We start from the raw sequence: 26428 nt of genomic DNA, 5'->3' as shown, positions 1-26428 counted from the left end.
GTTTCCCGCCACTGGGAGACGATTCCCGCCATTTCCAAGGATTTCCCGCCTTGGGGAAGCGGACGCCATTATGGGCGTGCCAGAGGGTGGCAAAAGGCCACCTCCCATCGTGGGCCAGGTCGAAGAATGGCGCCAAAAGCGGAAACCGCACCCACCAACAGAGACTGTGATGCTGGAAGTGTCCATCAGCGTAAGAGAACTGCCCCTGGAACTGAAGTTGCCCCGGGACCACCCTCGATGTGGGCGGAGACAGAACAAGAGAACAAAGATGGGTGTCGCCTGGAGCAGTCTGGAGAGAGCGCACCCGGAGACAAGACGTCTGGAAGAGAGTCCAGAGAGAGCCTACCCGGAGATGGAGGGAGAGTCAGGCAGCACCGACCCAGTGGTCAGGAGCCTGTTGCAGGTCGCCACTCCAGAAGGCCTGCTGGAGGTCCTGGCACAGCTCCCCCGAGACCGGGAGTGTGCACAGACTGCGCTGGAGGGCCTCGCACGGAGGATGGCCCGGGTACAGCGGGAGACGTTGGCGGAGTGGAGCCGAGAGATGGCCCAGCAGACCGGAACCCGTCAGCGGAGCACGCCGCCCGAGACGAGGAGACAGACCGCCTCTGAGGATGGCGCAGGAGGAATGAAGGCAGGAGACGGCGCCGAGAAGGGAGCTGAACGGACGGAGGCAGGTAAAGGGGACGTCTCTACCCCGAGCCGGGAAACCGCGTGCCTGCCCCAGCTCCCCGTCGCAGAGCCCGAAATTCCCCCTGCCGTGCCTGTCGCTGCATCGTCACCGCCGCCGACTAGGCCTCAACCGGAAACCGCGGCCGCGACCCCTGTGACGTCACACGCCTCGACCTCGAGCGTGGCCAAGCAGGAAATACCACCGGCCTGGTCGCAAGGCCTAGTACCCCCGGGCGCCGCCATTCCAACAGCGCCCCCTACCTCCGCGGAGCCACCAGCCTGGTCGCAGGGCCGAGTAACCACGGGCGCCGCCGTTCTTACGGTGCCCTTTTCCTTTAGCGTGCCCCAAGCCTGGTCGCAAGGCCTGGTCAACCCGGGCGCCGCTACCACCACAGCGCCCATAGCACCTAAAGTGCCGCACCTGGGTGAAAATCTGTTCGCCCAGCATATGTGCCCGGATGGGCAGCCCTTCATATGGCCCCAGGAGTACATTCAGCTGGAACTCCAGAGAGCAAGGCCCATATGCGAGCCCCTGATTCCGGCTCCGAAGCCCGTAAAGAGGACCTCGCCCCCGCTGGAGGAGGCACAGTTCGAGTGGGACCCCACCGGAGGAGACCTCATGGGGTTCACTCAGGAGACTCGGGCGGCCGCAGCAGAGCGTGCAGAGTGCTGCCGGCAGCAGCTCGAGGTCTTCGAGAAGGAGCGGAGAGAGAGGCGGGTCTGGGAACAGCAAGCGCAGATAAGGAGCGCGGAGCAGAAGAGCCGGACCAGGAGGAATCCCCGTGCAGCACATGGTCCCCCTTCCACCGGGACTGTGATAAAATTCAACATGCAGCACGGATGGGGCTTTATTAGAGACCATCAGACCCCCGGCGACGTCTTTGTAACCCGGAGAGACTTAGAAAGCCATCTGCCGGAGGGACACAGAGGTCGTGACCTGTATGTAGGGGACGAGGTCACCTTCACCCGGCACAAGTGTGCCAAAGGACCCTACGCCCTCCATGTGCATCGCCTGACGGAGGAGGAGCTGCGGTGTGAGGAGGAGCAAGAGGACCCGGACGGGTCTGAAGAATCTCAAGAAAGAGCAGGAGGACGCCGTCGTTGAAGTACGGTAGAGGTAGACTGTACATGGTTACCCGTCAGGGTATAAGAACTGTTCTAGTTAAAATATAGTCCCCGTTGGGACCAGCCAATTGAACTGAAACCCGTGTGTCCCTATTCCCACTGACCGAGGACTGAGAGCGGTCAATCCTCCCTAATACCTGGCCGAGGACTGAGAGCGGCCATATCCCCTTGTATATAGTTGCGCTTCCTAAAGCGCCCCCTACCGGTTTTATAGGGAACTGTTTTCTTCAAGAGACTGTAGCACTTTACCCGGTCACAAGTTGCACCGTGACCGGAGGAACCAGAAACAAGAATGTTATTTATATGAAAAGTTTATTGCTGATATATCTATATGATGTTTTCTATGTTTATGTTTATGAAAAAAAATTGTATGTTTTGGATGTTTATATTTTACAGCCCGAGGACGTGCTGTGATTTACCAGGGGGGAATGTAGCACCCTGAGGATTCGGCTGCTACAGGGGTATTGCACCTCAACCCAGAGGTGTGATATTCCACTCCCGGGTAAGGATGGAGTGTGGAACTGAGCTCAGTTAGCTGCATGCACTACACACATCCCATTTCCGGGGAACAGACCGATGGTACTCCCACTAGAGAAATGTGCAGGTACGACAGTGTCTGTTCCTGGCTGGAGTGGGAGGGGGGTGGAACATCCCAGTAGTGTAGGGGCAGATAGGGGGAGCAGCCTGGGTAAAGTTAGGAGCTCATTGGGTGCTGGTCACCTGAGCTCACACATAGAGGGAGTATATAAGGTGGGCACCATCTTAGATCAGGGTCAGTCAGTCAGTTGTCAGTCTGTGAGACGTCAGTCTGTCAGAGTGTAACCTGAGAAGCAGAGCAGAGGAGAAGAGAGAGAGACCCAGAGGCGCAGAGGGGACCCCAAGAGCCCATAAGAGAGCTAATAGGGTGAAGGGTCGGCAACAGGGTACCGGATCCCAAGCTGGCAGAGGCTACAGCACACCTTAGCCAGGAACCGGAGGTCGTGGGCAGGATCTGCCACGATCACCCACTAAATCCACCCGGAAGGCAGACCAAGAATAGGGTCAGGGAGCCCAGAGGAGGCTTGACCAACAAGAGGCCCGAGGGAGCCGGACTTAGGTGGATCCCTGGTGGGAACGGCCAGAAGAAGGGAGAGACAGAAAGGAGCTCAGGACCACACTCCGGAGTTGCCTGGGAGTTGACAGAGTCCAGGACCTGGTGGACGCAGCACGGCTTGGGTGGTCACTGCTGTACACAGTGACCCGAGCAACACCAGTAAGTAAAACCCTGGAACTGCATTTTATGCCTCTGAGTCTCCTTGCTGCACCTTCACAACCACCATCCTCCACGGCTGACCCCCTGAGGCTATACCCCTCCCGTTGGGGGTTATACTACCTAAGCTGCACACACATCACCAGCCTCAGTGGACCCTGCTGCAGCGGCGGCCTTTTGACCGCAAATCAACGGGTGGCGTAGTCGACACAAAGAACTCTAATAACATCTGTAGGACTGCCACACACTGAGTTTGACACCCTGGGCATGGACCGGGTCACAGCCACTCGGAGACTACAACCCCCATCTGATCCGGCTCCGGGTATCCCTAACAGCACTGGCCCAGGGGGCGCGTCACCTGCATTTCAACAAAGCACTACGTGACCCACACAGAGATGCACTTATAGAAGAAGCGCAGGTAATGAAAGTATATTAGAAAAGTCATTGTAATGAAGTTAGATGTTGGATATTATTACGGATTTGTAAATACAAATGTTTTAGTAACATTACTGCACTTTTCTGATCCTCTAATATATGTGATTTAAAGGGAATGGGAATCTGTCAGTAGGATCAACCCTCCTAAGCTGTTAATGGATATACAGATCATAGGAAGTTGAATAAAATGATCCCTTGATATCTTGATCTGATGTCTTATTCCATAGAAATCCACATTTTTCTTATATGTAAATGAGCGGTTAAGATCTATGGGTTGGACACTGATCTGCATGAGGATCTGCCTTTAGAGCTTATTTTAAATAAAAGGGGGCGTCACGGGTGTGATATGTAACGGTTACCTGTGTTACCAGTGTGATATATAATGGCCGGTCTCTGCTCTCCTGGTCTCACTGCTGAGCTGTGAGTGATCATACCTGACACATCTGCAGGCTCCTCTCAGCTCCAGCTTCCATTTCACAGGCAGACAGGGCTGCAATATTGCTGTAATACAGCAGAGCTCAGAGAGCTGCAGCAAGTGTGTTTGTAAGGAGACAAAGTTCAGTTCTGCTGTACTGTGGTAGTTACTTGTCTCACACTGGTAACGGCCCCTTTTATTTATAATAAGCTCTGGAGGCAGATTTTCATGCAGATCAGTGACCAGCCCATAGTTCTTAACAGCTCATTTACATATAAGAAAAACCTAGATTTCCCTGGAATAAGACATCGGACGCCAGATATTAAGGTATCACTTTATTCAGCTTCCTATGACCTGCATGTCCATATAGAGAGCAAAGAAGGGTTGATCCTACTGACAGATTGTGTATAAAAGAGTTATATTACTTTAGCAAGTCTGCAATAATGAAAAAAAAGAAATAACTGCACGCTTGTCTCTAGTGTACTTCCCCATAAATAGAACAGGTGTGCCTCTGAAAATACCAGGGACTTCCTCTCCTCACCATGACTATTCAGTGAATATTCTGGAACAGCAGACAGCAGGATACGACTTGCTGATTCACAAACATTCAATAGCTGAAACATCTGCATGAGTTTCCTTAACGTATATAGTTTGGTAGAATTACAGAACAGGATGTCCAAGGGCAAAAATACTACAGCTGCTTTGTTTTGTCATTAGCAAGAAAAGCAAACATCAAAAAACATAAAGCTCAAAGGATTTTAGAAGATCATGGCCACGTCTGTATACATCTCTATGCAGATGTTGCAATTGGTTGGATCCTACCCCAGTGTTTCCAAGCAGCAGTAGTAACCACTGAGCCAACCTACTGCCGTTTTACTTTTTATTTTTTTATTTCTGATATTGTCTACTTTCTTACTTGCTTTTGAAAATCACCAAATTTATTGCAACATCCTTTGCTGGTACTTTTTCTTCATTGAGCTTATTATGGTAGTAAATCGAACGACGTGACTTGTAGGGGCACAGAACATGTTTAACGATAAAGATTAAATGGAAACGCACCCAGAAAGTCCAATTAAGTCTATATCATTGTTGTATTCTATGCAGTTTTGATTGTTCAGCCACCCTCAGTCTTTTGCTTTCTTTCATTGATATGTTATCAAGCTACCAATGCCCTTTTCCGTAGAGCTTTTCCTTTCTTACGCCTACTACATGTACATCCATTGGAATACATATACATAATAGCTACTTCCCAACAGTTAAGCCTTTCTAATAGTTTGTTTTTGTCTTTTTTTTTTAGGAATTTACAGGACAGAACGCAATAAAGGAACATTGTATGAACTGACTTTTAAAGGAGATCGGAATCAAGAATTTAAGCGCGTTGTTCTCTTTCGACCATTTGGACCTATTGTGAAAGTCAAGAATGAAAAGCTGAATATGGCCAATGTCCTTGTGAATATCATTGTCCCCTTAGCAAGAAGAGCTGACAAGTTTCAGCAGTTCATGCACAATTTCAGGTGAGGATGTTCATTTCAACCAATCGGTCATTTTTTTCTGTTGGATGGCAGGTTCTGTATATTCTGTGTATTATTGGTAGGTTTTATTTTTTATTAAATGTGTACTGTAGAGGTTAACCCATCTAGTATGTTTATATGGTGCTTTTCTATGCTTTACACCCACAAGAGAGCGTTCAGGGGCTCACTGCATATGATCTATACAAAGGCACTAATGCCCTGATTCATCAAAGCTGTTATGCCAAAATCTGGCGTAAAAAGCTTTGAATAGTTGCAAAATTCCCATCTCCATGTGAGCTGTGCCTCTGTCCTTAGGTTTCAGCATAATGTGTTTTTCATCTACTAGGGGGAGCAATACATCCTCCTGTGTACATAGGTGCAGATTGCAGTGCCAACCTTGTATTTCCCATACAATGAGCTCTAGTTTCTGTCATTCATTAAAGAAGCCCTCCTCCCATCAAAGATTTTATACTCTTAATATATTGCAATCATCATATTATAATGCACATTGCACTTACAATTGATCATTTTGTCCTTCTACCCTGTTAATTCCTTTTTTCAATTAGGTATATGACATCACATGATTAAAAACAGACTAGCTGAATCCTTGTAAGCGCTATGTAGAAACAGTAAGGCTCTCTTCCCTGCAGGAGTCAGTCATCATTAGAACTACAATTCTACATCACTGCAAAGTCCATGGCAGGGGGAGGAGCGAAGCAGCTGGGTCAGGAGTTGAAGAGGAGAAAGGGCTGGATTGCCAGGGACTTTGGAGTGATTTAAAATTGTAGTTCTGGTGCTGACTCATGCAGTGAAATTTCCTGTTTCTACATAAGAGCTTAGAAGGATTAAGCTAGTAAGCTTTAAATCACCTAATGTCATAGACCTAATGGAATTTGCTGGGTAGAAGGGCTAAATGAGTAATGAGTATAGCACAGTGCTATATAATATGATGATTGCAATATATTAAGAAGATAAAACCTTTGATGGGAGTGCTTCTTTAACCCCTTGACGACTGATGACGTATATTTACCATGGCTGGCGTTCTCAGGAAATCGTGATTTTTGAAGTTCTGAAGCCCTGTTATGTATAGCACAGGCTATCAGACGATTGCAGCTTAAAAAAAACGAAAAAAACCCCCAAAAGTTCAAATCACCGCCCTTTTACCCCATTAAAACCAAAACCATTAAAAAAAATACACATATTTGGTATGTATGAAATGTCCGATCTATGAAAATATAAAATAAATTAATCAGATCGTTAAACGGCATAACGAGAAAAAAAATCAAAACTCCAGAATTTCGGTTTTTTGGTTGCGGCAACATTGCAATAAAAGGCGATCAAAATATTGTATCTACCCCAAAATGGTATCCATAAAAAGGTCAGCTCAGGATGCAAAAAATAAGTCCTCCAATGGCCCCAGATCCTGAAAAATGAAAATGTTACGGGTCTCGGAAAATGGCAACAAAAGCAAAAAAACATTTGACAAATTTCTGAATTTCTTTTTTACCACTTAAATAAAAAAAAAAACTATACATGTTTGGTATCCGAGTACTCCTACTGACTTGGGGAATTATATTGCCAGGTCAATTTTACCCTATATATTGATCATGGTAAATAAAAAATCCAAAAATACATTGTGGAATTGCACTTTATTTTGCATTTTCACTGCACTTGGAATTTTTTCCCCGTTTTCCAGTACACTGTGTGGCAGAATGAATGGGGTCATTCAAAAGTACAAAGCAAAACACAAGCCTTCATACTGGAAAAAAAAACAAAACGGAAAATAGCCTGGGGGTAAAGGGGTTAAAGCTGCAAATTCTAGCGAGGAGAGGGGACTGCGTTTTGATATATAATAAAACAGGTGAGTTGGGGGGTGAAGTTGGGGATTACTTAACTTGTATAGTGTTGATATAAACAAAAAGTATTTATATGCTCCGGTTTACTGTTATTATTGAATTGCTATTTTGTGCCTTTTTTTTTCCAAGAGAATTCAGCGTTATTTTTAGAAAATCAATTTTCATCAAACCCGCAGAAATAGGTTAATTATCTGCTTTGAAATGCGACCTTTAGTTTTACTGAACCACAGAGCTGCTCGGCTCTAAAGCGGCTCCAGTGCAGAGGTGCGTGCGGCTCCTGCTGACCCCCAGCTGTAGCAGGCCTTCTGTGGATGGTCACTAGACGGCTCAAGTCAGGTCAATGGAATAAATGGGCTTGCCGAGCTTCTCATGAGAGCATTGGAAAATAAAGGCCAGAGGATAATTGCTGCATGCTTTGTCATATGTGAAAGTGAACCGCTGAAGGACAACTTATGAAGGGTAATTGAAAATGTACTGCGCTGTCCGCCGAGTATAATACATTGTAAGTAAAAGCCGCCATCTCAGCACTTCAAATCTAGGTATTTTGTTTTGCTCTTTTCCTTTAGAAAACAACTTGTTTTTATCCTTACAGCATTATGCTACTAATACATATTGCTCTTTTAACCTAATTTAAAATTTTCATTTTTTTAACGAATTTTGTAATTTTTTTCTTAATCATTATTTAATTTATTTTTTTTTTTTTATAAAGCTCGTGAATCTGCTACATAAACAGCTAATTACTTTTACTTTGCATTTGTGATTTGAAAAAAACGAAAAAATTGATTTCTATGGGAGTTAATTGTGGAGCATTGTAATAAGCTGTAGATCGTAACAATGGGTAAAATGAGCAGTAGCAGTACCAGTCCTTTCTACATGATTGAGTTGTATGTCAAGATGCACCATGTTTATCAAACATTTTTTATAAATTTGGTGCACAAAAATGGCAACGCAGCACAACTGACTTCAAATACCCCCTCGTGATAAATTCCCTGCTATATATCCATGAAAGTGAGCCATCACCATAGATGTTATCATTGCAAGTCTTACTTTCTCACTTTTTTCTATGCCATCTCCAGAGGCATAGCACGGGGTTCAGCACAGCCTAGGAGGGGGGAGGCCAAAACACATCTGATTGGGTCACCTAATCATGCTTACACCTACGATGGTACACGCTAACCATAGTGGGTATCGGGGAACCTCAGCAGATGACCATACCCTTACTTAAAAAAAAAAATCATTATACAAAGACCAAAACTGATATTGCAACCATACAATGACCATACAGTGGCAGATACCAGTCCAGTAGAAAATATTATGAAATCACGGAGCAGTTCTGTAACATACCTGGCGGCGTCCTTGCATAGGGGTCCATCTCCCACTGTGCAAGAGCGCGCACTTGATCTCCAGTCCAGAATGTCTCTCTGGCTTCCCTCCATGCTGTCTGTTTGTGTCTGTTTCTGCTGCTTAAGGGCGGTGCCCGATCACTTCCTGCTTTTTTGTACCTGCTGTGGGTCACACCCCTTGTGCGTCCTCAGCCTATTGCTGTCTGTCACCTGGTATTTAACCCAGCTGCCCCAATCAATCCCTGCCTGAGCATTGTGTTTCATTCAGTGTGTGGTTTCACTCTGAAGGTGCCAGGTCCCGTTCTGTGTTCTCTTGTCTGCCTATCCTGGAGGCTGTATTTCCAGGCCTGTCTGAACACGCTCCTAGCCTGTTCCTCCTGCCTTCTAGGGGCCGATTACCTAGACCCGCTCCTGTATCTTGTCTGTCCTGTCTGAACACGCTTCTTGCCTGTTCGTCCCGCCTCTCTGGGGGCCGTATTCCCAGACCCGCTCCTGTATTCCGCTGCAGTGTCGGTCTCCTCCGTACACTCAGTTCCAGTCTGAACTCTCTCCTATCTTTTACCTGTTTTTTCTCTATGTCCGTTCCTTTCCTTTTTCTGCAGAGTCTGAACTCGTACCTAACTCCTGCTTGTTGTCTCTGTACTCCCGTTTGTGAGTTTGTGGTCCACTCGCTACTTCTCTGCAAGTACCCTGTGGGTATCTGGCTCTGTCTTTCCCTTCCTGTCTGTTCCGTGTGAACAGAGCCCTGTCCCCCCTGCTCTGCCTTGCTCACCGCTCTGGCGGTTCTAGCCTGCTCTGCCTTGCTCGCTGCTCCGGCAGCCTTTCTCCGCTCTGACCCTTTTGCTCGCTGCTCCGGCAGCCTTTCTCCGCTCTGACCCTTTTGCTCGCTGCTCCGGCAGCCTTGCTCCGCTCTGACCCTTTTGCTCGCTGCTCCGGCAGCCTTGCTCCGCTCTGACCCTTTTGCTCGCTGCTCCGGCAGCCTTGCTCCGCTCTGACCCTTTTGCTCGCTGCTCCGGCAGCCTTGCTCCGCTCTGACCCTTTTGCTCGCTGCTCCGGCAGTTTTGCTCCGCTCTTATCCTTTTGCTCACTGCTCCGGCAGCCTTGCTCCGCTCTTATCCTTTTGCTCACTGCTCCGGCAGTCTTGCTCTACTCTTGCTCACCGCTCCAGGCGGCCTCGTCCTGCTCTGCTCTTGCTCACCGCTCCGGGCGGCCTCGTCCTGCTCTGCTCTTGCTCTCCGCTCCGGGCGGCCTCGTCCTGCTCTGCTCTTGCTCTCCGCTCCGGGCGGCCTCGTCCTGCTCTGCTCTTGCTCTCCGCTCCGGGCGGCCTCGTCCTGCTCTGCTCTTGCTCTCCGCTCCGGGCGGCCTCGTCCTGCTCTGCTCTTGCTCTCCGCTCCGGGCGGCCTCGTCCTGCTCTGCTCTTGCTCTCCGCTCCGGGCGGCCTCGTCCTGCTCTGCTCTTGCTCTCCGCTCCGGGCGGCCTCGTCCTGCTCTGCTCTTGCTCTCCGCTCCGGGCGGCCTCGTCCTGCTCTGCTGTTGCTCTCCGCTCCGGGCGGCCTCGTCCTGCTCTGCTGTTGCTCTCCGCTCCGGGCGGCCTCGTCCTGCTCTGCTCTTGCTCTCCACTCCGGGCGGCCTCGTCCTGCTCTGCTCTTGCTCTCCGCTCCGGGCGGCCTCGTCCTGCTCTGCTCTTGCTCTCCGCTCCGGGCGGCCTCGTCCTGCTCTGCTCTTGCTCTCCGCTCCGGGCGGCCTCGTCCTGCTCTGCTCTTGCTCTCCGCTCCGGGCGGCCTCGTCCTGCTCTGCTCTTGCTCTCCGCTCCGGGCGGCCTCGTCCTGCTCTGCTCTTGCTCTCCGCTCCGGGCGGCCTCGTCCTGCTCTGCTCTTGCTCTCCGCTCCGGGCGGCCTCGTCCTGCCCTGCTCTTGCTCACCGCTCCGGGCGGTCTTGTCCTGCCCTGCTCTTGCTCACCGCTCCGGGCGGTCTCGTCCTGCCCTGCTCTTGCTCACCGCTCCGGGCGGTCTCGTCCTGCCCTGCTCTTGCTCACCGCTCCGGGCGGTCTCGTCCTGCCCTGCTCTTGCTCACCGCTCCGGGCGGTCTCGTCCTGCCCTGCTCTTGCTCACCGCTCCGGGCGGTCTCGTCCTGCCCTGCTCTTGCTCACCGCTCCGGGCGGTCTCGTCCTGCCCTGCTCTTGCTCACCGCTCCGGGCGGTCTCGTCCTGCCCTGCTCTTGCTCACCGCTCTGGGCGGTCTCGTCCTGCCCTGCTCTTGCTCACCGCTCCGGGCGGTCTCGTCCTGCCCTGCTCTTGCTCACCGCTCCGGGCGGTCTTGTCCTGCCCTGCTCTTGCTCACCGCTCCGGGCGGTCTTGTCCTGCCCTGCTCTTGCTCACCGCTCCGGGCGGTCTTGTCCTGCCCTGCTCTTGCTCACCGCTCCGGGCGGTCTCGTCCTGCCCTGCTCTCGCTCACCGCTCTGGGCGGCCTCACTCTGCTGTGTTTGTCTGCCACATCTGTGGTTCTGTTCCAGAGTCCCAGTGTGTACTGGGTCCTATCCCGCCTGTGTTCCTACCTGCTAGTGCCTTCCTGTCTGCACTCTAGCCGTGCCTGCCTGCATACCCGTTGTGCCAGCCTAACCAGTCTGTTCCTGTATTCCCCTGTGTGGGTCAACAGCCGTGTCCGGGGTCTGTCCTGGAGTAGCACCTGGTCCCTCTGCTCGGTTCCTCCTTGGTGCACTGGCGTCGTATGCCGTCGTGCGACCCTGGTCGGATCGGGTGAATACCTAGTTACGCCCCTCCAGGCATTCACTCTCCGGCACGGTCCAGTGGAATCACACGCACACGCCGCTCAGCCCGGGCGTGTGCATTACAAGTTCTAAATAGTGACTTGCAGGTGAAGTCCTTTCTGATGGAGTCATTTACTTTTCCTGTCTTATCATGGCGGTCCGGACCCTACAGAACACTACTTTCAGCTGTGACTCGTCAGCAGAATTTGCAACAAAGACACATTTGATTTCTCCCATTTACAGCACCGTCCCCAAACCAGGGGAGGAGATAATTTGCATATTCCCACTGCATTTTGGGGTAAGTGAAGAGTCTCCGCGAGCTCAAAGAACACTGGATTTTGGCTGTTGGAGCTGAAAAGAGGACATCGGTAAACCAGGGGAGGAGTCCTGAGGAGATAATTTGCATATTCCCACTGCATTTTGGGGTAAGTGAAGAGTCTCCGCGAGCTCAAAGAACATTGGATTTTGGCTGTTGGAGCTAAAGAGAGGACATCGGTAAACCAGGGGAGGAGTCCTGGTGAGATAATTTGCATATTCCCACTGCATTTTGGGGTAAGTGAAGAGTCTCCGCGAGCTCAAAGAACACTGGATTTTGGCTGTTGGAGCTGAAAAGAGGACATCGGTAAACCGCGTGCCTTACGGCGCGCGCATTTTTAAGCTTTTTTTTTAAGCCTTTTTCACTGTTTTCAGAACATTAACAATAAGAACATGGAAGAGTCCAGGAGCCATTTGGTGAGCTGCATATCCTGCTACATGTTCACAGACTTGCCAGTGGAAAAGCCAAACTTCACATGCCAGAAATGCAAGCTTGTGTCCCTGTTGGAGGAAAAGTTGCGAAATCTAGAAGAGAGGTTAACTACGTTGAAAATCATTAAGGAAGGTGAAGAGTTCTTAGACAGAGCAGAATTATCTCTTCATGATTCAGAAAGAGAAGAAATTCGAACTGCACCTGACGAAACAGAGGAATGGAAGCATGTGACCCACAGAAGCAGGAGGATCGAGAGGCAGTCAGCACCCATACTGCTCAGGAACCAGTACCAGGCTCTCACGCAGGAGAACCATGAAGAAATACAGCAAAATAAGACTTTGCCAGCAATGAATAACCTTGTAAGCCCTCAGAATCCTCCTGGATGGAGAAAGAAGAATGTTGTGAAGAAAAAACGGAGAGTGGTGGTCATGGGGGATTCCCTGTTAAGAGGAACAGAGGCCGCTATCTGCAGACCAGACATAACCTCAAGAGAAATGTGCTGTCTTCCAGGAGCAAAAATTAAAGATGTGTCGGACAGGATATCAAGACTCTTCAGACCTACAGATCACTACCCATTCCTGCTAATACATGTGGGGACAAATGACACCGCAAGAAAGGACCTGGAAACCATCTGCAGTGACTTTGAAGACTTAGGCAAGAAAGTGAAAGAATTGGGAGCGCAGGTGGTCTTCTCATCCATCCTCCCAGTGGATGGCCATGGAACAATGAGGTGGAATAAGATTCTACAGGTGAACAACTGGCTACGTCGATGGTGCCGTCAACAAGGATTTGGATTTCTGGATCACGGAATGAATTACCTATACGATGGACTACTTGCTAGAGATGGGGTGCACCTTACGAAGACTGGAAAACATGTATTTGGAAGTCGCCTTGCTACACTCATCAGAAGAGCTTTAAACTAGAACAATGTGGGAAGGGAAGCAAAAGGCCAGAAAAAGCCATACAGCTGACAAATACTATTGAGATCTCTGCTACTGGAAGTGGAAAGGAAGAACAAAGACAAAACAATTTAAATAATAAAAATATGGGAGGAAGAGAAACCAATCACAAACTAAAATGTTTTTATACAAATGCACAAAGCATGGGCAACAAACAAGGAGAATTGGAACTACTAATGCAGGAAAAGGAATATGATGTCATTGGAATCACTGAAACTTGGTGGGACGATACACATGATTGGAATAAAAGGCTAAAAGGATACAACTTATTTGCAAGAAACAGACTTGATAAACGAGGAGGAGGTGTTGCATTGTATGTTAGAAAAGCGTATATCTGCACAGAGATTGAAGCTTCAGAGACTGGGAGTTCTGTGGAAACTGTTTGGGTAAGAATACAAGGAGAGAACAACGGAAAGGACACCATTGTAGGCATTTACTACAGGCCACCTGGGCAAGCTGAAGATATGGATGAACTCTTTATGTATCAAATGACCAAGTTCTCCAAAAAATATGACGTAGTGGTCATGGGAGATTTCAACTATCCAGACATTTGTTGGGAATCTCTCTCAAGTAAAACTAACAGGTCAAGCAAATTCTTATCCTCTCTTGCTGACAACTTTATCTTCCAAAAGGTAGGGGAGAAAACAAGGGGATCTGCTACTTTGGATCTAATCCTTATAAACAGGGAGGAAATGGTTGAGGAGGTAAAGGTGGCTGGGACCCTAGGAGGCAGCGATCATGCTATTATAGAATTTTGGATAACTAGAGGAGGAAGACATGTGAAGACTCAAACTTCAAGGTTAGATTTTAGAAAGGCAGATTTTAAGAGACTCAGAAAGAGAATAGGAGGGATCCAATGGCTGGATGTCCTTAAGGACAAAAATGTCCAGGAAGGATGGGAAATTTTTAAAAATGAGATTCTCAAAGCACAATCGTTAACAATCCCGAAAAGTAGGAAGAATGGGAAGCATTTAAGGAAACCAGGATGGATGAACACAGAACTTAAACACATGCTAAAAAGAAAGAAAGAAATGTTTATTAAATGGAAAGAGGGAGGCATATCTAAAGAAGATTATAATGCAGTCTGCAGTTCCTGCAGGGCACGTATCAGGGTAGCTAAAGCTGACAATGAATTAAGGCTTGCAAGAGATGTCAAAAGCAATAAAAAAGGATTTTGGGGGTATGTCAAAAGTAAAAGAAAAGTCAAAGATGCTATAGGATTTTTACAGGATGAAAATGGAGAAATGGTAAGAGAGGATGTTGAGAAGGCCGAACTTTTTAATTCCTATTTTGCATCTGTTTTCTCTCAGAAAGAAAATGTAACATCAACTGATCTTCACTGTCCTTTTAAAGGAATAGAGGAATCCAAGTTATCTGTAAACAGAAAGATTGTGAGGGAATATTTAGCTAACATAAATGAGTTCAAGTCTCCAGGTCCAGATGAATTACACCCCAGAGTACTGAAGGAGATCGTAGAAGAAATTTTAGAACCACTCTCCATAATCTTTGAAAATTCTTGGAGAACAGGAGAAGTCCCAGAAGACTGGAGAAGAGCAAATGTTGTTCCTATCTTCAAAAAGGGGAAGAAGGTGGACCCAGGGAACTATAGGCCGGTGAGTCTGACTTCTATACCAGGAAAGATCTTTGAACAAATTATTAAACAACATGTATGTAAGTACATGGATAAGAATGAAGTGATTAACCAGAGTCAGCATGGGTTTGTAACTAACAAGTCATGTCAGACTAACTTAATTTCCTTCTATGACAGAATCACTGACTGGGTGGATCAGGGAAATGCTGTAGATATAGTATATCTTGACTTCAGCAAAGCATTTGACAAAGTATCTCACACCATCCTTATTGAAAAAATGACCAAGTATGCAATGGACCAGGCAACTGTTAGGTGGATTCATAACTGGCTTAGTGATCGGACTCAAAGGGTGGTTGTAAATGGCTTCACATCCAGCTGGATGAATGTCTCAAGTGGGGTACCACAGGGCTCCGTCCTGGGACCTGTATTGTTCAACATCTTTATCAATGATTTAGATGAAGGAATTGAGGGTAAACTGATTAAATTTGCTGATGACACAAAGCTAGGAGGGATAGCTAATACCAGAGAAGAGAGAGAGAGGATTCAAAAAGACCTAAATAAACTGGAGCAGTGGGCAGCAACCAACAGAATGGTTTTTAACAGGGAAAAATGCAAAGTACTACATCTGGGCAATAAAAATGAAAAAAGCATATACAGAATGGGAGGAAAAGAGCTAAGCAACAGTACATGTGAAAAAGACTTAGGTATGCTAATAGATCATAGACTGAACATGAGTCAACATTGTGATGCAGCAGCAAAAAAGGCAAATACAATTCTGGGATGTATTAACAGAAGCATACAGTCTAGATCACGTGAAGTCATTATCGGTCTTTACTCCTCTTTGGTCAGACCTCATCTGGAATACTGTGTACAGTTTTGGGCACCACATTTTAAAAAAGACATAGACAAACTGGAGCAAGTTCAGAGAAGAGCGACCAGAATGGTGACTGGTCTGCAAACCATGTCCTATGAGGAACGGTTGCAGGATTTGGGAATGTTTAGCTTGCAAAAAAGAAGACTGAGAGGAGACTTAATAGCTGTCTACAAATATGTCAAGGGCTGTCACATTGTAGAAGGATCATCTTTATTCTCATTTGCACAAGGAAAGACTAGAAGCAATGGGATGAAACTAAATGGGAGGAGACACAGATTAGATATTAGAAAAAACTTTTTGACAGTTAGGGTGATTAATGAGTGGAACAGGCTGCCACGAGAGGTGGTGAGTTCCCCTTCAATGGACGTCTTCAAACAGAGGCTGGACAGACATCTGTCTGAGATGATCTAGTGAATCCTGCTTTGAGCAGGGGGTTGGAACAGATGACCCAGGAGGTCCCTTCCAACTCTACCATTCTATGATTCTATGATTCTATGATTCTATTCCCAACCTTTACAAACCCCTCCTCCTACTGACATCCCAATTCTGAGCCTGCTGCTGTATTTTTCTCTTTACTGCATCTGATGTACTCGATTTAGTGCCCCACATAGTAATAATGCCCACCATTTTGCCGCATACATTGTAAAACACACCATTTCTGCCCTCTTGATGGTAATATTGCCCCCTAGAAAATATTAATGCCCTTAGTGAGTGCCCAAGAAAGCAAGTGACCACATTTTGCCCCTAGGAAATATTACCTCTTTGATGTGTGCCTCTTTGATGGTTACTATACTCTTGAGTTCTTAATGCCCCTTAAGTGCCCACTTAACATGGTGGTTTTAGGGGTTAAATCCTTTACAACACTATATAGCCCATTTAAAATGTATTTTAGGGGTGACTGACTCCCTTTAATAATAATTTTTAATACTTATTAGATGTGTTGCCATTTTCACAGGCTAAACAATACCTCTGTCTTTACACGGACCTTAAAACCAAACCATCATTATTAGTAATGGGAAGAAATATTTATAATAAAATAGCTTTTTTATTTTCTTTGTGTATTCACTCATGCAATGTATGACAATTCTTCCTATATCTACAGTGTTAGGATTTTTGACTCCTGTTATTGGTATGATATATATATATATATATATCTTTACCACTAAATCTTTTTATGACTTTAGGTATCCATGGTTACGACCACTGATACAGTGACAGTTAGTTAGCTGGCTGCTGGTGGTTGTAACCATGGATACCTAAGGTCCTGTATTGCCTGCACATGAGGAAAGAGACATAGCGAATCAGAAAAACTATACTACATTTCTAATTGTAGGTATTTGCCAATATTATTATTACCCCTACTACACATTGGGATAGGATCTTGGAGATGGGAATACCCCTTTAAGTCTTCCTTTGCCAAAACCAGCTGATCTCCGAGGGCTTCTGAAGTTGTAGCGATCCGTTTATCTCTAGAATGGCTTTAATCTGAAGAGACGACCTCTTTCATGTCATTAGACTATGTAATATATGTAATAAATATTTGAATGAAATAAAAGCAAATGCAGTTTGGATTCTACCATTGAACATTATCACCTTTTATCTGAAAAGAAAATATTAAGAAAAAAACAATGTGTACAACCCGTTTGGAGTTTGTCTATATTTCAGTAAAAGTACAAAGTCTGCAGTCTGATAAAGCAATTCATAAGTCACCTTCCATATTTAATTTGCGAGAAATAGGACTCCGAAGATAAATGCCATTTATCAGCAAGGTAAGGCGAGGGAAATGCATGCAACTCACAGATTAGTACGGTGCCGTCTATTGAAATTGCATTCAGTCGTATGCGAGGGACACTGACTGAGCACAGATATATTATTTTGCCTTAATTAAAATGTTAGAAGCTCTTCTATAGCTGCAAACCAATTTATAATCAAAAGTCAGGGACACATTGGTCATTTGTAACGGCACTGCATATTTCTCACTTTTATGTTTGGATATAAATAATGTGAATGTTTTATTCCATATGAATGAAGATTCGCTGAATAAATAAAAAAAGGAAATCCAGAAATGTAAACAAAAATTATCACAATTTATTCTATGGGTCCTGCCATGTAATACCCATAAACCAGTAAGCCATATTTCTGAGTATAAAGCCAAAATAGACTTTGTCAGAAATCAGTGTATTAATATTTAAGCAAGGCTGGTTTCAGTTCAATTTTTCTCACCATTTCAATTCTTTATTTATTTTTTACTTTTTTTTTTATATTATCCACATAAAAATATTGCATTATTCCAGTGTTCACAATAGTGTTCAGTAGTGTGCATGCACACAGTGTCAGGAAGAATTAAAGGGTCGGTCCAAGCACTGCTGTCCCCAAGAACCTGCCCAGGGAGGGGGCGGAGAAAAGAGGTTCCCCAACCCTGCTTTAAAGGCACATTGACAGAGAAACTATTAGGGCATATGGATATCATAAAGCACACCCTTTTTTTGTTAAACCAGAGCAGAGTGCATGTACTACATGGGTAATCATGCAGGGGCTGTTACATAGGAAACTTATTTTAGAGACTAAAGTTGGAAAATCTTACATGGCATGATTTTAAGTTCCTGTTTTTCACTCTTTGTCTCGTTTCTTTTACTCCTATAGAGCTGTTAATTCTAATATTACATACCTGGGGCCCAGTTCATTATTGCATTTCCGCAATTTGTTACTTTTTGATTTGTGACAAATTCATTCAACTGTTTGTGCCTTTTTTCAAATTGGCTTTTGTGGCTTAGTTAGCTTTTCGATTTTTTTTTTTTTTTTAAAAGTTGCAAATTTGGTGCAAGTCTGTTCCAGTCCCCATGGTGCGTTTTTTGAGACATTTTGCAAAACATGCAACTTTTTCCACTAAAAAGTTGCAAAACCAGTTAAAAGAAATAAAGAAAACCCATTTTGTTATTTGGGCAAAATTCATGAATTGCGTGTGCCCTCTTGATGAGTTTGGCGCAAAAAAGTCAGCAAAAACCACAAGACAAAAAAGAAAAGGGTCTTAAAAAACATAATAAATATCTGTATAAACACTGTGGGGCTAATAACTCAAAACTGGTGTTTTGTACACCTTTGATGAAGAGTCCACTAGAGTAAGATACGCTGAATTCATTAAGAATCGCGCTCCTCTTAATGAATCTAGCGCATCTTTCAGCTGCTCTGCGCCAGTGTAGGAAATGAACTCCAGTCGTGGACTGGAGTGCAATTCTGTTGTAATTTATGCCACTCTTTTGGCATAAATTATCATGATTTTATCAGGCCTGGCTCAGCAATGTCTTACCTGCTTTTCAAGAGCTGGTGTAAAAAATGCTTAAATGAGAGAAAAAAATTTAAAAAAAAATAAAAGTATTAATTTTTTATGGTATAAAATATGAAATTTGATTATTTATTTTTTTTACATTTCCAGCTTTGAAACACTGCGGGAAGCAGCTGCTGACATGTTTTATAAAAAACAGGTGTCATGCTAGCTCGTATTATGACTGCAGAAAATGAGGGGAGAATCTACTAATGTGTCTGATATCACCCATTTCCTTCCCTTATGGGTGTTTGCAAATGAAGGGGGATTAAAAGTTTAGAATGACAGTGCAGTGCCATTCCTCATATATACAGTGCCTACAAGTAGTATTCAACCCCCTGCAGATTTAGCTGGTTTGATAAGATGCAAATAAGTTAAAGCCTTCAAACTGCAAACGAGAGTAGGTTTTATGAACAGAAGCATAAATCTTACAAACCAAAAAGTTATGTTGCTCAGTTGAATTTTATTAAATTTTAAACATAAAAGTGTGGGTCAATTATTATACAACCCCTATGTTTAATATTTTGTGGAATAACCCTTGTTTGCAATTACAGCTAATAATCGTCTTTTATAAGACCTGATCAGGCCGGCACAGGTCTGTGGAGTTATCTTGGCCCACTCCTCCATGCAGATCTTCTCCAAGTTATCTAGGTTCTTTGGGTGTCTCATGTGGACTTTATTCTTGAGCTCCTTCCACAAGTTTTCAATTGGGTTAAGGTCAGGAGACTGACTAGGCCACTCCAACACCTTGACTTTTTCCCTATTGAACCAGGCCTTGGTTTTCTTGGCTGTGTGCTTTGGGTCGTTGTCTTGTTGGAAGATGAAATTACGACCCATCTTAAGATCCTTGATGGAGGAGCGGAGGTTCTTGGCCAAAATCTCCAGGTAGGCCATGCTATCCATCTTCCCATGGATGCGGACCAGATGGCCAGGCCCCTTGGCTGAGAAACAGCCCCACAGCATGATGCTGCCACCAACATGCTTGACTGTAGGGATGGTATTCTTGGGGTCGTATGCAGTGCCATCCAGTCTCCAAACGTCACGTGTGTGGTTGGCACCAAAGATCTCGATCTTGGTCTCATCAGACCATAGAACCTTGAACCAGTCTGTCTCAGAGTCCTCCAAGTGATCATGAGCAAACTGTAGACGAGCCTTGACATGACGCTTTGATAGTAAAGGTACCTTACGGGCTCGTCTGGAACGGAGACCATTGCGGTGGAGTACATTACTTATGGTATTGACTGAAACCAATGTCCGCACTGCCATGAGATCTTCCCGGAGCTCCTTCCTTGTTGTCCTTGGGTTAGCCTTGACTCTTCGGACAAGCCTGGCCTCTGCACGGGAGGACACTTTCAAAGGCTGTCCAGGCCGTGGAAGGCTAACAGTAGTTCCATAAGCTTTCCACTTACGGATGATGCTCCCAACAGTGGAGACAGGTAGGCCCAACTCCTTGGAAAGGGTTTTGTACCCCTTGCCAGCCTTGTGACCCTCCACGATCTTGTCTCTGATGGCCTTGGAATGCTCCTTTGTCTTTCCCATGTTGACCATGTCTGAGTGCTGTTCACAAGTTTGGGGAGGGTCTTAAATAGTCAGAAAAGGCTGGCAAAAGAGATCTTTAATCCACACATGTGAAGCTCATTATTCTTGGTGCCTGAACTACTTCTTAATACTTTAGGGGGACCAAACAGAATTCTTGTGGTTTGAGGGGTTGAATAATAAATGACACTCTGAATTAACTTTTAACGTTTAAAAAAAAAAAAAAAAAAATTGCTGCAGTGCATTTCCCACTTCCAGGCTGATCTACAGTACAAATGTCACAATGTCAAGTTAATTCCGCATGTGTCAACCAGCTAAATCTGCAGGGGGTTGAATACTACTTGTAGGCACTGTATATATGTACATGACGCGCCCCCTGGGCCATATTCTTTAGGGGGAATATCCGGAGCCGGATCAGATGGGAGTTGTAGTCTTCCGAGTGGCTGTGACCCGGTCCGTGCCCAGGGTGTCAAACTCAGTTGTATGTGGCAGTCCTACAGATGTTATTAAGTTCTTAATGTCGACTACGCCACCCGTTGTATTGCGGTCACTATGGCCGCCGCTGCAGCAGGGTCCGCTGAGGCTGATGGTGTAGGTGCAGCTTTTGATGGTATAACCCCCAACGGGTGGGGTATAGCCTCAGGGGGTCAGGTGCAGAGGATGGGGGTTGTGGTGGTGCAGCATAGATGTTTAAAGGAAGACAGAGTCGGGTTATGCAGTTTAGGGTATTTACTCACTGCTGATGTTCCGGTCACTCCAGCTTCAAGTGACCTCCCGAGCCGTGCTGCATCCACCAGGTCCTGGATCCAGCCAACCCCCAAGCGAGTCCGGAGCGTGACCCTGAGCTCTCCTTCTGTCCTTTCTCTGGCCGTCCCCACTAGTGATCCACCCAGGTCCAGCTCCCTCGGGCCTTCTGTTGGGAGACCCTTGGCCTTGGGTTCCCTGACCCTCCACGTGGTATGCCTTCGGGGTGGATGTGGTGGGTGGCCGTGGCAGACACTGCCCACGGCCTCCGGTCTCTGGCTAGGGTGTGCTTTTGCCCCCACCAGCTTGGGTTCCGGTACCCTGATGCCGACTCTTCACCCGGGGATTGGATTTGGGGTCTCAGAGTCCTCTCTTCTGTTTCCCCCTCTGGGTCTCTCTTGCTTTCTCCTCTCTCTCTCTCTTGGGCTGCTCTGCTCCTCTTCCTCTGCTGACTGACTGACTGACAGACTGACCCTGTTCTTAGTTGGTGCCCACCTTAAATACTCCCTCTATGTGTGAGCTCAGGTGACCAGCACCCAATGAGCTCCTATCTTTACCCAGGCTGCTCCCCCTATCTGCCCCTACACTACTTGGGATGTTCCACCCCCCTCCCACTCCAGCCAGGAACAGACTCGGTCGTACCTGCACATTTCTAAGTGGGAGTACCGTCGGCCTGCTCCTCGGAAATGGGATGTGTGTAGTGCTTGCAGCCTACCGAGCTCAGTTCCACACTCCATCCTTACCTGGGAGTGGAATATCACACCTCTGGGTTGAGGTGCAATACCCCTGTAGCAGCCGAATCCTCAGGGTGCTACATTCCCCCCTGGTAAATCACAGCACGTCCTCGGGCTGTAAGACATAACACCAAAAACATACAAATTTTTGCATAAACATATAAAACATATAAAACAACATATATTAGCATAAAACTTTTCAGATTAAACATTCTCGTCGCCTCTGGCTCCTCCTCCGGTCACTGTGCAACGTGTGACCGGGTAAAGTGCGACAGTCTCTCTGGAAAACTGGTTTTCCTATAAAACCGGTAGGGGGCGCTTTAGGACGCGCAACTATATACAGGGATTATGGCCGCTCTCAGTCCTCGGCCAGGTATTGGGGAGGAATGACCGTTCTCAGTCCTCGGTCAGTGGGATTTAGGGGTTAAACGGGTAACAGTTCACACGTGCTGGTCCCAACGGGGACTATATTAGCAGCAACAGTTTCAGTTTCAGTTTCAGTTTCAGTTCACGGTGCCCCGACGGGCAACTATATACAGCTTCTGCTTCGCTGTACTTAGCGACGGCGTCCTCCTGCTCTTGCTTTATGGTTACCTCTAACTCTAGTTTCAGACCCGTCCGGGTCCTCTTGTTCTTCCTCCTCACACCGCAGCTCTTCCTCCGTCAGGCGATGCACATGGAGGGCGTAGGGACCTTTGGCACACTTGTGCCGGGTGAAGGTGACCTCGTCCCCGATGTAAAGGTCACGACCTCTGTGTCCCTCCGGTAGGTGGGACTCAACGTCTCTCCTGGTTACGAAGACGTCGCCTAGGGTGTGGTGGTCTCGGATGAAGCCCCACCCATGCTGCAGGTTAAACTTTATCACAGTCCCAGTGGTGCGGGGACTATGCGCTGCACGGGGGTCTCTCCTGGCCCGGCTCTTCTGCTCCGCGCTCCTTACTTGAGCTTGCTGTTCCCGGACCCGCCTCTCTCTCCGCTCCCTCTCGAAGTCCTCGAGCTGTTGGCGGCAGCACTCAGCACGCTCCGCTGCAGCTGCCCGAGTCTCTTGAGTGAACCCCATAAGATCTTCTCCGGTGGGGTCCCACTCAAACTGCGCTTCCGCTAGCGGGGGCGAGATCCTCTTCACGGGCTTTGGAGCCGGGATCAGGGGTTCATCCAGGGGTCTCTCTCTCCGGAGTCGGGGATGGTGAAACTCCGGTGGCCATATACATGGCTGCCCATCCGGGCACGTATGCTGGGCGTACAGGTCCTCTCCCAGATGCGGCACTCTTGGTCTTATGGGCGCGGTGGTGTTAGCGCCCGGGTTGCCCGGGCCTTGCGGCCAGGCCTGGGGTATCTGGAAGGTAAAGGGCACCGTAAGGACTGCGGCGCCCTGGGCTACTTGGCCCTGCGACCAGGCCGGGGGCTCCGCGGAGGTAGGGGGCGCTGTTGGTACTGCGGCGCCCGGGGGTACTAGGCCTTGCGACCAGGCTGGTGGTACTTCCTGCTTGGTCACGCTCGGGGTCGAGGCGTGTGACGTCACAGGGGTCGCGGCTCCCGTTTGAGGCCTAGTCTGCGGCGGTGACGTTGCAGCGACGGGCACGGCAGAATAGACTTCGGGCTCTGCGACGGGGAGCTGGGGCAGGTACGCGGTTTCCCGGTTTGGGGTATAGACGTCCCCTTTACCTGCCTCCACTCGTTCGGCTCCCTTCTCGGCGCCGTCTCCGGCCTTCAGTCCTCCCGCGCCATCCTCAGAGGCGGTCTGTTTCCTCGTCTCGAGTGGCGTGCTCCGCTGACAGGTCTCGGTCTGCTGGGCCATCTCACGGCTCCACTCCGCCAACGTCTCTCGCTGCACCCGGGCCATCCTCCTTGCGAGGCCCTCCAGAGCGGTCTGTGCACACTCCCGGTCTCGGTGGAGCTGTGCTAGGACCTCCACTAGGCCTAGTGGGGTCGTTGCTTCCAGCAGGCTCCTGACCAACGGGTCGGTGCTGCTCTGCTCTCCTTCTGTTGTCTCCAGCAGGCTCCTGGCCAGCGGGCCGGTGCTGCTCTGCTCTCCCTCCTCTGTTTCTAGCAGGCTCCTGGCCAACGGGCCGGTGCTGCTCTGCTTTCTCGCCATCTCCGGGTAAGCTCCTCCGATACTCTTCTCCAGGCTTCTTGCCTCCGGGTGCGCTCGCTCTAGACTGCTCCAAGCGACACCCATCTTTGTTCTCTCTTTTCGTCTCCTCCCCCTTCGAGGGCGGTCCCGGGGCCACTTGGTGATTGTCAGCTCCAGGGGCAGTTCTTTCACGCTGACAGACACCTCTAGCATCACAGTCTCTGTTGGTGGGGGCGGTTTCCACTTTTGGCGCCATTTTCGGTCCTGGCCCACGATGGGAGGTGGCCTCTCGCCACCCTCTGGCACGCCCATAATGGCGTCCGCTCTTCCAAGGCGGGAAACCTTTGGAAATGGCAGGAATCGCTTCCCAGTGGCGGGAAACTCTGCAGATGGCGGGAAAACGCTGTTAATGGCGGACAACCGGCTGGAATCGACTGGTGATGGGGTCCGATGGCGGGGACCCTCCGGAACCGGCAGGAGACTTCTTTTTGAGGTAAACTCATTCTTTTCTTCAGGCACGCAGTACCCGGTTGTTGTGGGCACGTAATCCTGCCGACTACGCCAAAGTTGACGCGCCCCCTGGGCCATATTCTTTAGGGGGAATATCCGGAGCCGGATCAGATGGGAGTTGTAGTCTTCCGAGTGGCTGTGACCCGGTCCGTGCCCAGGGTGTCAAACTCAGTTGTATGTGGCAGTCCTACAGATGTTATTAAGTTCTTAATGTCGACTACGCCACCCGTTGTATTGCGGTCACTATGGCCGCCGCTGCAGCAGGGTCCGCTGAGGCTGATGGTGTAGGTGCAGCTTTTGATGGTATAACCCCCAACGGGTGGGGTATAGCCTCAGGGGGTCAGGTGCAGAGGATGGGGGTTGTGGTGGTGCAGCATAGATGTTTAAAGGAAGACAGAGTCGGGTTATGCAGTTTAGGGTATTTACTCACTGCTGATGTTCCGGTCACTCCAGCTTCAAGTGACCTCCCGAGCCGTGCTGCATCCACCAGGTCCTGGATCCAGCCAACCCCCAAGCGAGTCCGGAGCGTGACCCTGAGCTCTCCTTCTGTCCTTTCTCTGGCCGTCCCCACTAGTGATCCACCCAGGTCCAGCTCCCTCGGGCCTTCTGTTGGGAGACCCTTGGCCTTGGGTTCCCTGACCCTCCACGTGGTATGCCTTCGGGGTGGATGTGGTGGGTGGCCGTGGCAGACACTGCCCACGGCCTCCGGTCTCTGGCTAGGGTGTGCTTTTGCCCCCACCAGCTTGGGTTCCGGTACCCTGATGCCGACTCTTCACCCGGGGATTGGATTTGGGGTCTCAGAGTCCTCTCTTCTGTTTCCCCCTCTGGGTCTCTCTTGCTTTCTCCTCTCTCTCTCTCTTGGGCTGCTCTGCTCCTCTTCCTCTGCTGACTGACTGACTGACAGACTGACCCTGTTCTTAGTTGGTGCCCACCTTAAATACTCCCTCTATGTGTGAGCTCAGGTGACCAGCACCCAATGAGCTCCTATCTTTACCCAGGCTGCTCCCCCTATCTGCCCCTACACTACTTGGGATGTTCCACCCCCCTCCCACTCCAGCCAGGAACAGACTCGGTCGTACCTGCACATTTCTAAGTGGGAGTACCGTCGGCCTGCTCCTCGGAAATGGGATGTGTGTAGTGCATGCAGCCTACCGAGCTCAGTTCCACACTCCATCCTTACCTGGGAGTGGAATATCACACCTCTGGGTTGAGGTGCAATACCCCTGTAGCAGCCGAATCCTCAGGGTGCTACATACACATGACTCCGTATTCTGAAAAATTACTAGAAAGCATATTTACCGTTTAACTTTTTTTTTTAACTTTATTTTTTTAGTCCCCCCACCCTCAGGGACTCATTCTTGACTTCACTTATTCCAGCTGTGAGAACAGTTTTGGCAACCTAACTACTAGTAACTACTAATGCCAGGCGGCCTGACCTATTCTGACTGCAGGATACCGTAGTCACTACCGTAGCACTGCTCACTGTAAAATACAGTGTTCAGAGCACAGCTGCCTAATATAATTTGTGTCTTATACTAGTTGTGACAGCAGGGAGATTAGGCACCGGGACTGCGGCGGTGACTTGTCCCAGCATGAGACCTGCCTGCTATCACTGATGGAATAACGCTGATCACTGTGGCTGCCCTTATGTCCGAACTGTGCTGAACACTGGAACAAGTCACTGCCTGAGCTGCTGTCAAAGTTTACCAAAGCTAGATACTCTCACTGCTGTTGTCCTTTGATACTTTTTCCTGACTATAGAGGGAAACTGCAGCTCATTGCATAGCACTGGGCTACTAAAAAAAGGGTGCGTCCTCCATAGCTGTGAACAGTGCATGGCATGCACAATTCACAACTGATAGTAGAAAGGGTCTAATGCTAACCGCAGTCTACAAAGCCTGTGTCTGCTGTATTTGCTGTGACACTATCACGCTAGCAAATAAAAATGGCAGGCCACAATGGCTGAAA

The 26428-nt window shown here is 48.1% G+C and overlaps 1 protein-coding gene across 6 annotated transcripts in view; it reads left to right on the top strand.

Moving 5' to 3' along the window:
- The window catches only part of CSGALNACT1 (chondroitin sulfate N-acetylgalactosaminyltransferase 1), a 420793-nt gene that overhangs the window by 351999 nt on the left and 42366 nt on the right, over positions 1-26428 (top strand). For all 6 annotated transcript variants that reach the window (XM_073636981.1, XM_073636978.1, XM_073636980.1 and 3 more), the window contains one exon: positions 5191-5407. In XM_073636981.1, coding sequence (XP_073493082.1) covers positions 5191-5407 — 217 coding nt within the window. The remainder of the gene's footprint in view (positions 1-5190; positions 5408-26428) is intronic.

The sequence above is a fragment of the Phyllobates terribilis genome, unplaced genomic scaffold (assembly GCF_046119375.1).
Source record: "Phyllobates terribilis strain yellow unplaced genomic scaffold, ASM4611937v1 Scaffold_1__5_contigs__length_1240528914, whole genome shotgun sequence".
NCBI classification, from domain to species: Eukaryota; Metazoa; Chordata; class Amphibia; order Anura; family Dendrobatidae; genus Phyllobates; species Phyllobates terribilis.
Note: the sequence above shows the minus strand (reverse complement) of the source record. Positions and strands in the feature narration are given on the sequence as shown.